The 13,559-nt window shown below is 43.0% G+C and overlaps 1 protein-coding gene across 1 annotated transcript in view; it reads right to left on the bottom strand.

Annotated features, from left to right (window-relative positions):
• Positions 1 to 438: 438 nt before the first annotated feature.
• The window catches only part of LOC110532910 (retinal guanylyl cyclase 2-like), a 30,652-nt gene continuing 17,531 nt past the window's right edge, over positions 439 to 13,559 (bottom strand). Inside the window, exons 17-26 of the mRNA XM_036989247.1 lie at positions 13,206 to 13,362; positions 12,634 to 12,783; positions 11,603 to 11,751; positions 11,324 to 11,487; positions 10,974 to 11,166; positions 8,879 to 9,053; positions 8,557 to 8,655; positions 6,697 to 6,791; positions 6,142 to 6,230; positions 439 to 3,402 (exon numbers count right to left, since the gene is read on the bottom strand). Coding sequence (XP_036845142.1) covers positions 3,276 to 3,402; positions 6,142 to 6,230; positions 6,697 to 6,791; positions 8,557 to 8,655; positions 8,879 to 9,053; positions 10,974 to 11,166; positions 11,324 to 11,487; positions 11,603 to 11,751; positions 12,634 to 12,783; positions 13,206 to 13,362 — 1,398 coding nt within the window. The 3' untranslated portion in view covers positions 439 to 3,275. The remainder of the gene's footprint in view (positions 3,403 to 6,141; positions 6,231 to 6,696; positions 6,792 to 8,556; positions 8,656 to 8,878; positions 9,054 to 10,973; positions 11,167 to 11,323; positions 11,488 to 11,602; positions 11,752 to 12,633; positions 12,784 to 13,205; positions 13,363 to 13,559) is intronic.

The raw sequence follows: 13,559 nt of genomic DNA, 5'->3' as shown, positions 1-13,559 counted from the left end.
AAATTTGAAACTGATCCTTGCCTTAACCCTAGCCTTAACCAAACCCTTAACCCTGAGTCTAACCTAATTAGAACCTATTCTAAAAATATAGATTGGTTTGCATGTTAGAAAAGTCCCTTTTAATCTCTACCGATTAAAACCTGTGACATGTGGAATGGGGACAGCACATGGGAAAAGGGTGGAATAAATGACCTCTACTAGCTACCGATACAAATTGTTTTCATAGTTGATAAGGCTATTAGGTTTATCTCTGTGTATCTCATTTGAATGACATTCAGAATACCAAAAATACAGTATTTGTGATCTAGCAGATACGCTTATTGTAACTGTGTGCCGTCTTTTCATTTTTGAACTATATAACCATACTGTAGACCTACATATTGTCTGTCACATTCGGGGCATGAAAGTGCATTATTGTGGGTTAACTGACCAGTAGTGACAATTTTCACAATTTTGTATTGCAAGCCATGCTAACAAGTTACAGTACACAATTATACACAAATACAATAAACACCGGTAAACAAACAAAATATTATATCGTCTTGAAGTGGTTATAATACAGGCGTGTTGAAAAATGATGATGGAAAGAATTATTCCATACAGGAATGTTTGTGCGTCATCAGAGTGTATGTTTGTACATCAGAGAAGTCCTACAGGTGATATTTTGAGGAATTGTCTCTCACATACAAAGTGTCTCAGTGAGCACATACTATACATAACAGTCCCTTCTAGGCCCCAAGTATATACTCACGAGTGATTTCACAGATGTGTTATACACATGTTGCAGAAACGTATCACTTTATATGGGGATTTTTACAGAAACGTGTCACTTTATATGGGGATTTTTACAGAAACGTGTCACTTTATATGGGGATTTTTACAGAAACGTGTCACTTTATATGGGGATTTTTACAGAAACGTGTCACTTTATATGGGGATTTTTACAGAAACGTGTCACTTTATATGGGGATTTTTACAGAAACGTGTCACTTTATATGGGGATTTTTACAGAAACGTATCACTTTATATGGGGATTTTTACAGAAACGTATCACTTTATATGGGGATTTTTACAGAAACGTGTCACTTTATATGGGGATTTTTACAGAAACGTGTCACTTTATATGGGGATTTTTACAGAAACGTGTCACTTTATATGGGGATTTTTACAGAAACGTGTCACTTTATATGGGGATTTTTACAGAAACGTGTCACTTTATATGGGGATTTTTACAGAAACGTGTCACTTTATATAGGGATTTTTACAGAAACGTGTCACTTTATATGGGGATTTTTACAGAAACGTGTCACTTTATATGGGGATTTTTACAGAAACGTGTCAATTTATATGGGGATTTTTACAGAAACGTGTCACTTTATATGGGGATTTTTACAGAAACTTATCACTTTATATGGGGATTTTTACAGAAACGTGTCACTTTATATGGGGATTTTTACAGAAACGTGTCACATTATATGGGGATTTTTACAGAAACGTGTCACTTTATATGGGGATTTTTACAGAAACGTGTCACTTTATATGGGGATTTTTACAGAAACGTGTCACTTTATATGGGGATTTTTATAGAAACATGTCACTTTATATGGGGATTTTTACAGAAACGTGTCACTTTATATGGGGATTTTTACAGAAACGTATCACTCTATATGGGGATTTTTACAGAAACGTGTCACTTTATATGGGGATTTTTACAGAAACGTATCACTTTATATGGGGATTTTTACAGAAACGTGTCACTTTATATGGGGATTTTTACAGAAACGTATCACTTTATATGGGGATTTTTACAGAAACGTGTCACTTCATATGGGGATTTTTACAGAAACGTATCACTTTATATGGGGATTTTTACAGAAACGTATCACTTTATATGGGGATTTTTACAGAAACGTGTCACTTTATATGGGGATTTTTACAGAAACGTGTCACTTCATATGGGGATTTTTACAGAAACGTATCACTTTATATGGGGATTTTTACAGAAACGTATCACTTTATATGGGGATTTTTACAGAAACGTGTCACTTTATATGGGGATTTTTACAGAAACGTATCACTTTATATGGGGATTTTTACAGAAACGTATCACTTTATATGGGGATTTTTATAGAAACATGTCACTTTATATGGGGATTTTTACAGAAACGTGTCACTTTATATGGGGATTTTTACAGAAACGTATCACTTTATATGGGGATTTTTACAGAAACGTATCACTTTATATGGGGATTTTTACAGAAACGTATCACTTTATATGGGGATTTTTACAGAAACGTGTCACTTTATATGGGGATTTTTACAGAAACGTATCACTTTATATGGGGATTTTCACACCTGCAGCGACCCGTCACTGACCCATCATATTTTTTGTAATTGTTGTTTTTTTGCACTGCATTGTTGGGGAAATGGCTCGTAAGTAAACCTACAACTGTTGCATTCAGCGCATGTGACAAATACAATTTGATTTGACCTATGCAGGTTCAAAATTCCGGGAGAGTTTTTCTGGAAGAGTCCGAGGTTTACAATGAAAGAACATCAACATAACACAACATGCAAGAACAAAAAAACAAAGCAAAGCTTGTGTTTCACGAAGAGAGGAGGATGAGAAGGAGGAAATCAGGAGGAGAAGAAAAGCAGGAAGAGGCTTTGGAGCAAAGCGCTTATGGGACACCAAGCGAGTAGACTCACTGGACAGATCCGATCCGTGGTTTACTGAGTAACACTGATAGTTCTAATAATAGTCCTACCGTCTGGCAAGATGCTTCATATTTAAAACAAGCTGCAGTAATCTCTACACAGCACATCCTTTCACTTCCCCTCCCCCGTCACACACACACACACACACACACACACACACACACAGGGGTATGCAGACGCACGCACACACGGTTGCTTGGGCAATGTATGACCAGACACTTGTAAGCTCCCTTTTCTGAATATTCACCAATAACCTGCAGACGCAAACTGGATGTCACTGGATCCTCTTCCGCCCTGCTGTTCCCTCTTTGTTGACCATGGGGCGATAGTAAGGATCCAAGGCTCATAATGGACACAGAATCAGTCTGAAAGACCGGGAGCCATAAAAGCAAAAAGGTTTGATGTCCACACAATAGTCAATTGGTGGTCCTCATTGGTCAGCCCCAAGTTCCATTGATTTGAAACGGAGTCAAAATATGCCTTTGCAGTAGCTCCCCTGATGCCTCTTTCTGGCTAGGGTCAAAGGTCAGTGGTGGTGCATCAGGAAGTCTGATTGGTCAGTGGTGGTGCATCATGACGTTGTCGTCGTCCGCCATAGTAACCATAGCCACCGTTCTGACAGTGGAGATCTTCTTCACGGCCTTCTGGAGGAGCAGCTTGAAGTCCTTGATCTCCTGGACAGACCTGGAACACACAAAATGCAACAAGGAAAGAGAGAGAGAGAGATTTAGCCCAGAGTGTGTCCTGCTACCAGTGGCTTACACTAGGGGTCAGTCAGTTCCAGGCCTCGATGTCCAGCCGCAGTACTGCTGGTCAGACCTGGGACACCAAGCGACTAGACTCACTGGTGACATTTAAGAATACATCAAAGCACTATCAGGGAGAAGCAGTACTGTGAACCCAGTTAAGGGTTCACACATTTCATCAAACACCAACTCTGTTCAATATCACATAAACATTATAATGGTATTGGAGTCAAATGATAAATATGCAACTATGACACAAAAAGTTTTCAGGAACAAAACTTAAGGGACAAACATAGACAACATACAACATAAAAGATACATACAGTACAAACAACAACATAAAAGACAGCGTAACATACAGTACAAACAACAACATATCTGGGATTCCACACTGTAGGCAGCAGTCTATCTAGGCAGCTCACTTAACATAGTAACTATATAGTAGCTACCTGTCCCAGCTCACATAACATAGTAACTATATAGTAGCTACTGGTCCCAGCTCACTTAACATAGTAACTATATAGTAGCTACCTGTCCCAGCTCACATAACATAGTAACTATATAGTAGCTACTGGTCCCAGCTCACATAACATAGTAACTATATAGTAGCTACTTGTGCCAGCTCACGGAACATAGTAACTATATAGTAGCTACTTGTCCCAGACAACATAATAACTATATAGTAGTTACCTGTCCCAGCTCACATAACATAGTAACTATATAGTAGTTACCTGTCCCAGCTCACATAACATAGTAACTATATAGTAGCTACCTGTCCCAGACAACATATTAACTATATAGTAGCTACCTGTCCCAGCTCACATATTAACTATATGGTAGGTACGTGTCCCAGCTCACATAACATAGTAACTATATAGTAGCTACCTGTCCCAGACAACATAGTAACTATATAGTAGCTACTTGTCCCAGCTCACGTAACATAGTAACTATATATTAGCTACTTGTCCCAGCTCACATAACATAGTAACTATATAGTAGCTACCTGTCCCAGACAACATAGTAACTATATAGTAGCTACTTGTCCCAGCTCACATAACATAGTAACTATATAGTAGCTACCTGTCCCAGCTCACATAACATAGTAACTATATAGTAGCTACTTGTCCCAGCTCACATAACATAGTAACTATATAGTAGCTACTTGTGCCAGCTCACGGAACATAGTAACTATATAGTAGCTACCTGTCCCAGCTCACATAACATAGTAACTATATAGTAGCTACCTGTCCCAGACAACATATTAACTATATAGTAGCTACCTGTCCCAGACAACATATTAACTATGTGGTAGGTACATGTCCCAGCTCACATATTAACTATATGGTAGGTACGTGTCCCAGCTCACATAACATAGTAACTATATGGTAGGTACCTGTCCCAGCTCACATATTAACTATATGGTAGGTACGTGTCCCAGCTCACATAACATAGTAACTATATGGTAGGTACCTGTCCCAGCTCACATAACATAGTAACTATATGGTAGGTACCTGTCCCAGCTCACATATTAACTATATGGTAGGTACCTGTCCCAGCTCACATAGTAACTATATGGTAGGTACATGTCCCAGCTCACATATTAACTATATGGTAGCTACCTGTCCCAGCATACTTAACATAAACTATATGGTAGGTACCTGTCCCAGCTCACATAGTAACTATATGGTAGGTACGTGTCCCAGCTCACATAGTAACTATGTGGTAGGTTCGTGTCCCAGCTAACATATTAACTATGTGGTAGGTACCTGTCCCAGCTCACATAGTAACTATGTGGTAGGTTCGTGTCCCAGCTCACATATTAACTATATGGTAGGTACCTGTCCCAGCTCACATATTAACTATGTGGTAGGTATCTGTCCCAGCTCACATAGTAACTATATGGTAGGTTCGTGTCCCAGCTCACATAGTAACTATATGGTAGATACGTGTCCCAGCTCACATAGTAACTATGTGGTAGGTACCTGTCCCAGCTCACATATTAACTATGTGGTAGGTACGTGTCCCAGATGTATCAAGATCTCTGCCCTCCCAGGGGTAGTTATGATAGGATCAGGATTATTTGCTCTATTATAGTGCTCTCATACCAGTATATTAGCTAAAATGATATTGAAATACTCAGAATCAAATCTTCACATATCACTGTTTACAAGTGAAACTTAGGCCGGGATTGAATCAAAAGTGAATTGTCGAAAACGCACCTTTGATTGAATCTCGGCCTTAAACTTGTAAAGTAGAAGAACTGATTTGATCAGTGACCAACAAATGAATATGAACGGTGTTGGGTGGTAAACCAACCAGGTTGGAGGAGTTTTGTTTATTGAACCTTTATCTAACCAGGCAAGTCAGGTAAGAACAAATTGTTATGTACAATGACTGCCTGGAAAGTCCCAAACTACAGCAAGTAAAAACGTCACCAAACAAGTAATGTTATACATTTTCCATGCATAACATTACCTTATGTAATTCAGTTATTCTTCTTTGTAAGCTGTTGCAGTTTCTCAGCTTTTTTCTTCTTGTACCTCGCTATCTCCTCCATCTGCAGGCCATGAGCCATTTGCCTGTGGAAAACGAATCGGACACAGAGGCAGGATCAACAAGAAAAGGCACAGATAGTGGAGGAGAGAGAGCGGAGGGAAGGGAGGAAGGCGTTCCTTACCCTTTCTTGAATTCAGGGGGGACGGGGAGAGGTTTCTCAAAGTTGTCCTTCCCTATGAGCCAGTAGGTCTCCTCTGTTCCTCCTTTTCCCTGTGGAGAGGAGAGAGTATAGGAGGAAAGGATACGGAGAGGAGAGAGTGAGAGACAGAGAGTTCAGTAGGGAGTTCTAGAGAGTTCTTGGTAGTTCTAGAGAGTTCTTGGTAGTTATAGAGAGTTCTTGGTAGTTCTAGAGAGTTATTGATATTCTATGGAGTTCTTGGTAGTTCTAGAGAGTTCTTGGTAGTTCTAGGGAGTTATTGGTAGTTCTAGGGAGTTCTTGGTAGTTCTAGAGAGTTATTGGTAGTTCTAGAGAGTTTTTGGTAGTTCTAGAGAGTTCTTGGTAGTTCTAGGGAGTTCTTGGTAATTATAGAGAGTTCTTGGTAGTTCTAGAGAGTTCTTGGTAGTTCTAGAGAGTTCTTGGTAGTTCTAGAGAGTTCTTGGTAGTTCTAGGGAGATCTGAGCTTACTGTATGCAACATGATGGTGGTCCCAGGTGTAGTCAGTCTTTTGTCTCTTACCTTCAGGTCAGTTTTGCCTCTCAGTTGCACCTTGTATCCTGCCTTGAGTTCCAGCAGGATTTTAACTGTGCTGTTATGGACATGGATTCTGTAGGCTGCAAATATAGGCGGCAGGACACTCACAAAGTCAAGTTCACATAGACACTCTCTAGAGAAGCTTCACGGCTCTTTCCTGCACCCAGGACAAGCCCTAAACTTCTTTAGAATGAACATAAGCTAGAACAGTGCATATATAGAGCCTTCAGAAAGTATTTAGACCCCTTGACTTTTTCAACATTTTGTTACGTTACAGCCTTATTCTAAAATGGATGAAATATATATTTTTCTCAGCAATCTACTACACAATAACGCATAATGACGAAGCGAAAACATGTTTTTAGAAACTTTAGCAAATTCATTAAAAAAATCTAACAGAAATACCTTATTTACATAAGTATTCAGACCCTTTGCCATGAGACTCGAAATTGAGCTTAGGTGCATCCTGTTTCCATTGATCATCCTTGAGATGTTTCTACAACTTGGAGTCCACCTGTGGTAAATTTAATTGATTGGACATGACTTGGAAAGGCACACACCTGTCTATATAAGGTTACACAGTCAACAGTGCATGTCAGAGCTAAAACCAAGCCATGAGGTCACAGGAATTGTCCGTAGAGCTCTGAGAGAGGATTGTGTCGAGGCACAGATCTGGGGAAGAGTACAAAAAAATGTCTGCAGCATTGAAGGTCCCCAAGAATACAGTGGCCTCCATCATTCTTAAATGGAAGAGGTTTGGAACCACCAAGACTCTACTGAGAGCTGTCCGCCCAGCCAAACTGAGCAATCGGGGGAGAAGGGCCTTGGTCAGGGAGGTAACCAAGAACCCGATGGTCAAATCTGACAGAGCTCGAGAGTTCCTCTGTGGAGGTGGGAGAACCTTCCAGAAGGACAACCATCACTGCAGCACTCCACCAATCAGGCCTTTATGGTAGAGTGGCCAGACGGAAGCCACTCCTCAGTAAAAGGCACATAACAGCCCGCTTGGAGTTTGCCAATAGGCACTTAAAGACTATCAGACCATGAGAAACAAGATTCTTTGGTCTGATGAAACCAAGATTGAACTCTTTGGCCTGAAAGCCAAGCATCACGTCTGGAGATAACCTGGCACCATCCCTACGGTGAATGATGGTGGTGGCAGCATCATGCTGTGGGGATGTTTTTCAGCGGCAGGTACTGGGGGACTAGTCAGGATTGAGGTAAAGATAAATGGAGCAAAGGACAGAGATCCTTGAAGAAAACCTGCTCCAGAGCGCTCTGGACCTCAGACTGGGGCGAAGGTTCACCTTCCAACAGGACAGCGACCCTAAGTACACAGCTAGGACAATGCAAGAGTGGCTTTGGGACAAGTTTCTGAATGTCCTTGAGTGGCTCAGCCAGAGCCCGGACTTGAAACCGATCTAACATCTCTGGAGAGACCTGAAAATAGCTGTGCAGCAACGCTCCCCATCCAACCTGACAGGACTTGAGAGGATCTGCAGAGAAGAATGGGAGAAACTCCCCAAATACAGGTGTGCCAAGTTTGTAGCGTCATACCCAAGAAGGCTCGAGGCTGTAATCGCTGCCAAAGGTGCTTCAACAAAGTACTGAGTAAAGGGTCTAAATACTTATGTAAATGTTATATTTCATTTTTTTTAAATATATTTTTTATTTCTAAAAACCTATTTTTGGTTCGTCATTATGGGGTATTTTATGTAGATTGATGAGGGAACTAGTAAAACAAAATCAGTTTTAGAATAAGGCTGTAACAACAACATTTGGGAAAAGTGAAGGGGGTCACACTACTTTCCTAAGGCATTGTATACTCAGTGTATTATAACTTACGCATCCCAGTGGACTCCATACGAGAGGCTGTGGTGACAGTGTCTCCGAACAGACAGTATCTAGGCATGGTCAGTCCCACCACCCCCGCCACACACGGACCTACACACACACACACACACACACACACACACACACACACACACACACACACACACACACACACACACACACACACACACACACACACACACACACACACACACACACACACACGCACACACACACACACACACACACACACACACACACTATAGATAGGCACTGTGTGATTTTTGTGCCTGTGCGTTCATCTGTAAGTGTGTGTAGCCCCTGTATCTCTCACCTGAGTGTAATCCTATGCGTATCCGTACAGGTACGTCAGGCATGTGTCTCATCTTGAAGGTGCCCACAGCACTGAGGATGTCTAGCGCCATGTTGGATATCTCTGCCGCGTGACGATCTCCGTTGGCAACCGGTAACCCTGACGCCACCATGTAGGCATCGCCTATCGTCTCCACCTACGGGTAGAGAGGAGGACGGGTGGGAAACATTTTGATTGGTCAATTAACTTCAGGTGATGTATGAAGTACATACATACAGTACCAGTCAAAAGTTTGGACACAACTACTCATTCAAGGGTTTTTCTTTATTTGTACTATTTTCTACATTGTAGAATAATAGTGGAGACATCAAAACTATGAAATAACACATATGGAATCATGTAGTAACCAATTTTTTTTTTAACTAGTCAAAGTATATTTTATATTTGAGATTCTTCAAAGTAGCCACCCTTTGCTTGATGACAGCTTTGCACACTTGGCATTATCTCAACCAGCTTCATGAGGTCACCTGGAGTCACCTGGAGTGCATTTCAATTAACAGGTGTGCCTTGATAAAAAGTTCAATTTATTTCCTTCTTAATGCATTTGAGCCAATCAGTTATGTTGTGACAAGGTAGGGGTGATATACAGACGATAGCCCTAAGTCCATATTATGGCAAGAACAGCTCAAATAAGCAAAGAGAAATGACAGTCCATCATTACTTTAAGACATGAAGGTCAGTCAATGCAGAACATTTCAAGAACTTTGAAAGTTTCTTCAAGTGCAGTCGCAAAAACCATCAAGCGCTATGATGAAACTGGCTCTCATGAGGACCGCCAGAGGAAAGGACGACCCAGAGTGACCTCTGCTGCAGAGAATAAGCATTAGAATTAACAGCCTCAGAAATTGCAGCCCAAATAGATGATTCCCCGAGTTCAAGTAACAGACACATCTCAACATCAACTGTTCAGAGGACACTGCATAAATCAGGCCTTCATGGTCGATTTGCTGCAAAGAAACCACTACTAAAGGACACCAATAACAAGAAGAGACTTGCTTGGGCCAAGAAACATGAGCAATGGGCATTAGACCAGTGGAAATTGTCCTTTGGTCTGATGAGTCAAAATGTTCGATTTTTGGTTCCAACCACCTTGTCTTTGTGAGACGCAAAGTAGGTGAAAGGATGATCTCTGCATGTGTGGTTCCCAGCGTGAAGCACGGAGGAGGAGGTGTGATGGTGTGCTTTGCTGGTGACACTGTCAGTGATTTATTTAGAGTTCAATGTACACTTAACCAGCATGGCTATCACAGCATTCTGCAGCGATATGACACCTCCAGGCTGTGTAAGGGCTATTTGACCAAGAAGTAGAGTGATGTGCTACATCAGTTGACCTGGCCTCCACAGTCACCCGAACTCAACCCAATTAAGATGGTTTGGGATGAGTTGGACCGCAGAGTGAAGGAATAACAGCCAACAAGTGCTCAGCATATGTGGGAACTCTTTCAAGAATGTTGGAAAAGCATTCCAGGTGAAGCTGGTTGAGAGAATGGGTGGCTGCTTTGAAGAATCTATAATCAACTTCTTTTTTTTTTTTTACACTTTTTTGGTTACTACATGATTCCATGTGTGTTATTTTATAGTTTTGATGTCTTCACTTTTATTCTACAATGTAGAAAATAGTAAAAATAAAGAAACACGACTTGAATGAGTAGCTGTATCCAAACTTTTCACTGGTACTGTATATATAAAGGGAAATGTACTGGGCAGACCAAAGCCAAATAGGGCACTGTTAAGTTTCCCTACAGGAAGTTGTAGTAGTTGTAGGGCACTGCTGAGTGTCATTGTGTGATTAAAGTGTGGTTCACATACACACGCACACATACTCTCTCTCTCTCTCTCTCTCTCTCTCTCTCTCTCTCTCTCTCTCTCTCTCTCTCTCTCTCTCTCTCTCTCTCTCTCTCTCTCTCTCTCTCTCTCTCTCTCTCTCTCTCTCTCTCTCTCTCTCTCTCTCTCTCTCTCTCTCTCTCTCTCTCTCTCTCTCTCTCTCTCTCTCTCTCTCTCTCTCTCTCTCTCTCTCTCTCTCTCTCTCTCTCTCTCTCTCTCTCTCTCTCTCTACCTTATAGACATCATGGTTGCCAATGATTGCGTCAAACAGCGTGTAGAGGTCGTTCAGAAGGTCAACCACTTCGATGGGCTCGCTATTGGCTGAGATGGTGGTGAAGCCAACGATGTCACTGAAGTACAGCGTCACGTTGTCAAAGTACTCCGGTTCCACCGTACCACCCACCTTCAGGGCATTCGCAACCGTCCTAGGAAAGAGAGGGAGTGTGTGTGTGTGTGTGTGTGTGTGAGTGAGCATCTGCGTAGTTTATCCTTCTTTATCTCCAGCTCCTTTGTTTTCTTTCTGATCAGCTCCTCCTGTGTGTGTGTGTGTGTGTGTGTGTGTGTGTGTGTGTGTGTACATACGGTGGCAGCATCTGAGTGAGTAGTTTCTCAGTCTTCTGTTTCTCTATCTCCAGCTCCTCGGTCCTCTCTCTGATCAGCTCCTCCAGGTTAGAGGAGTACTGCTCCAGCATCCTCAACATGGAGTCTATGATGTTGGTCTTCCTGCCCTTGTTGATGTTCTTAAACTGGAGACAGAGAGGGAGGGGGAGGGGGGGGGAGAGAGAGAGAGAGAGAGTTTGAGTTTCTGAAACACACACACAGATTTGAAGGCATTGTATAACCCACCCCCACCCTCTGTACCAGGTCAAAGATCTGGTCGAAGCATGGCCGTCTGTCTGGCTCTTCGTTCCAACACTGTTTCATCAGCTGGATACACTCCATAGGGGCGTAGTCAGGGGAGACCACCGGACGACACAGAGGAGGGGGCTTACGGATTTTCTGGATCAACTCTGGAGGACAGGGGTCAGAGGAGTATTCAGGTAAATTCATCTTCCCTCAATTCCTCCTTAAAACTCATTGGAGCAGAAGGTTTGAGGGCAGGGACCTTAGATATTCTCCTCCAATATGGTTGCGATGGAGGCGATGAGATCAAATTCAAGGAATCACAGAGAGACGTTTAGATGGAGCCAGTCTTATTCAATTCAAATCCCAACTTTATTGTCTCACAATGGCAGAAACATCTAATGGAGAGGGACAGGTCTTACTGACAGATGGACTATCCAAATAAAGTGTTACCAAGAAGTCTCTTACTTGCAGCAGACTGCTCCATCATGCATAATGGTGGGCCCCGCATGACCTCATGACCGCCTGTAGTACAGGCGTACTCTGGGTAATGTAGTCTCTTACTTGCAGCAGACTGCTCCATCATGCATAATGGTGGGCCCCTCATGACCACTTCTGTTACCTGTAGTACAGGCGTACTCTGGGTAATGTAGTCTCTTACTTGCAGCAGACTGCTCCATCATGCATAATGGTGGGCCCCTCATGACCACTTCTGTTACCTGAAGTACAGGCGTACTCTGGGTAATGTAGTCTCTTACTTGCAGCAGACTGCTCCATCATGCATAATGGTGGGCCCCTCATGACCACTTCTGTTACCTGTAGTACAGGCGTACTCTGGGTAATGTAGTCTCTTACCTGCAGCAGACTGCTCCAGCATGTAGAAAGGCTGGCCTCTCATGACCACTTCTGTTACCTGTAGTACAGGCGTACTCTGGGTAATGTAGTCTCTTACCTGCAGCAGACTGCTCCAGCATGTAGAAAGGCTGGCCTCTCATGACCACTTCTGTTACCTGTAGTACAGGCGTACTCTGGGTAATGTAGTCTCTTACCTGCAGCAGACTGCTCCAGCATGTAGAAAGGCGGGCCTCTCATGACCACTTCCTGCATGATGATGGCGAAGCTGTACACGTCTCCATGGAGACTGCCGTAGAGACCGGGGGAGGGGCCACGCAGAATCTCAGGGGCAGTCCACAACAGGTCTAGGAGGGAGGGACACACACACACGAAGAGAACCAAACAAACACATACTGTACATAAACACACTACTGTTATATGCACTTTTTTTTATCAGACAGAACCCTGTCCAGACGGAACCTGTCCAGATGGAAACCTGTCCAGATGGAACCCTGTCCAGACGGAACTCTGTCCAGACGGAACCCTGTCCAGACAGAACCCTGTCCAGACAGACCCCTCTCCAGACGGAATCCTGTCCAGTTGGAACCCTGTCCAGGCGGAACCCTGTCCAGACGGAACTCTGTCCAGACGGAACCCTGTCCAGACAGAACCCTGTCCAGACGGAACCCTCTCTAGACGGAAGCCTCTCTAGACAGAACCCTGTCCAGACGGAACTCTGTCCAGACTCAAGGCAAAACTCTCTCCACTCCTCTCCAGATCTACTCACCCTCTGCAGGAGGTTCTGTGTAGGGGAACTTTGCTGCCTCTAGAACCTCGTTGTATCCGTAGTCAGAGATCTTCAGGACGAAGCGTCCATCTACCACACAGTTCCTGCTCTTCAGACGACCGTGATACAAGTTCCTGTGGTGCAGGTACTTCATACCCTGGGGGAGAACACGGAACATAGAACTCAGAGACAGAACAATGGAGATAAGCATGGAAGCCAGACATAATCTTCCACCTTACCTCATTCACTTTAGAACCCTCCTTCTCCTCCCTCCCTCCCTCCCTCGCTCCCTCCCTCGCTCCCTCCCTCACTCCCTCCCTCTGGCTGAGGCACTTTCAAATCTCCTGCCCTTTC

The sequence above is a fragment of the Oncorhynchus mykiss genome, chromosome 9 (genome assembly GCF_013265735.2).
Source record: "Oncorhynchus mykiss isolate Arlee chromosome 9, USDA_OmykA_1.1, whole genome shotgun sequence".
Lineage (NCBI taxonomy): Eukaryota > Metazoa > Chordata > Actinopteri > Salmoniformes > Salmonidae > Oncorhynchus > Oncorhynchus mykiss.
The sequence above is the reverse complement of the archived record's forward strand: the minus strand, read 5'-3'. Positions and strand labels throughout refer to the sequence as shown.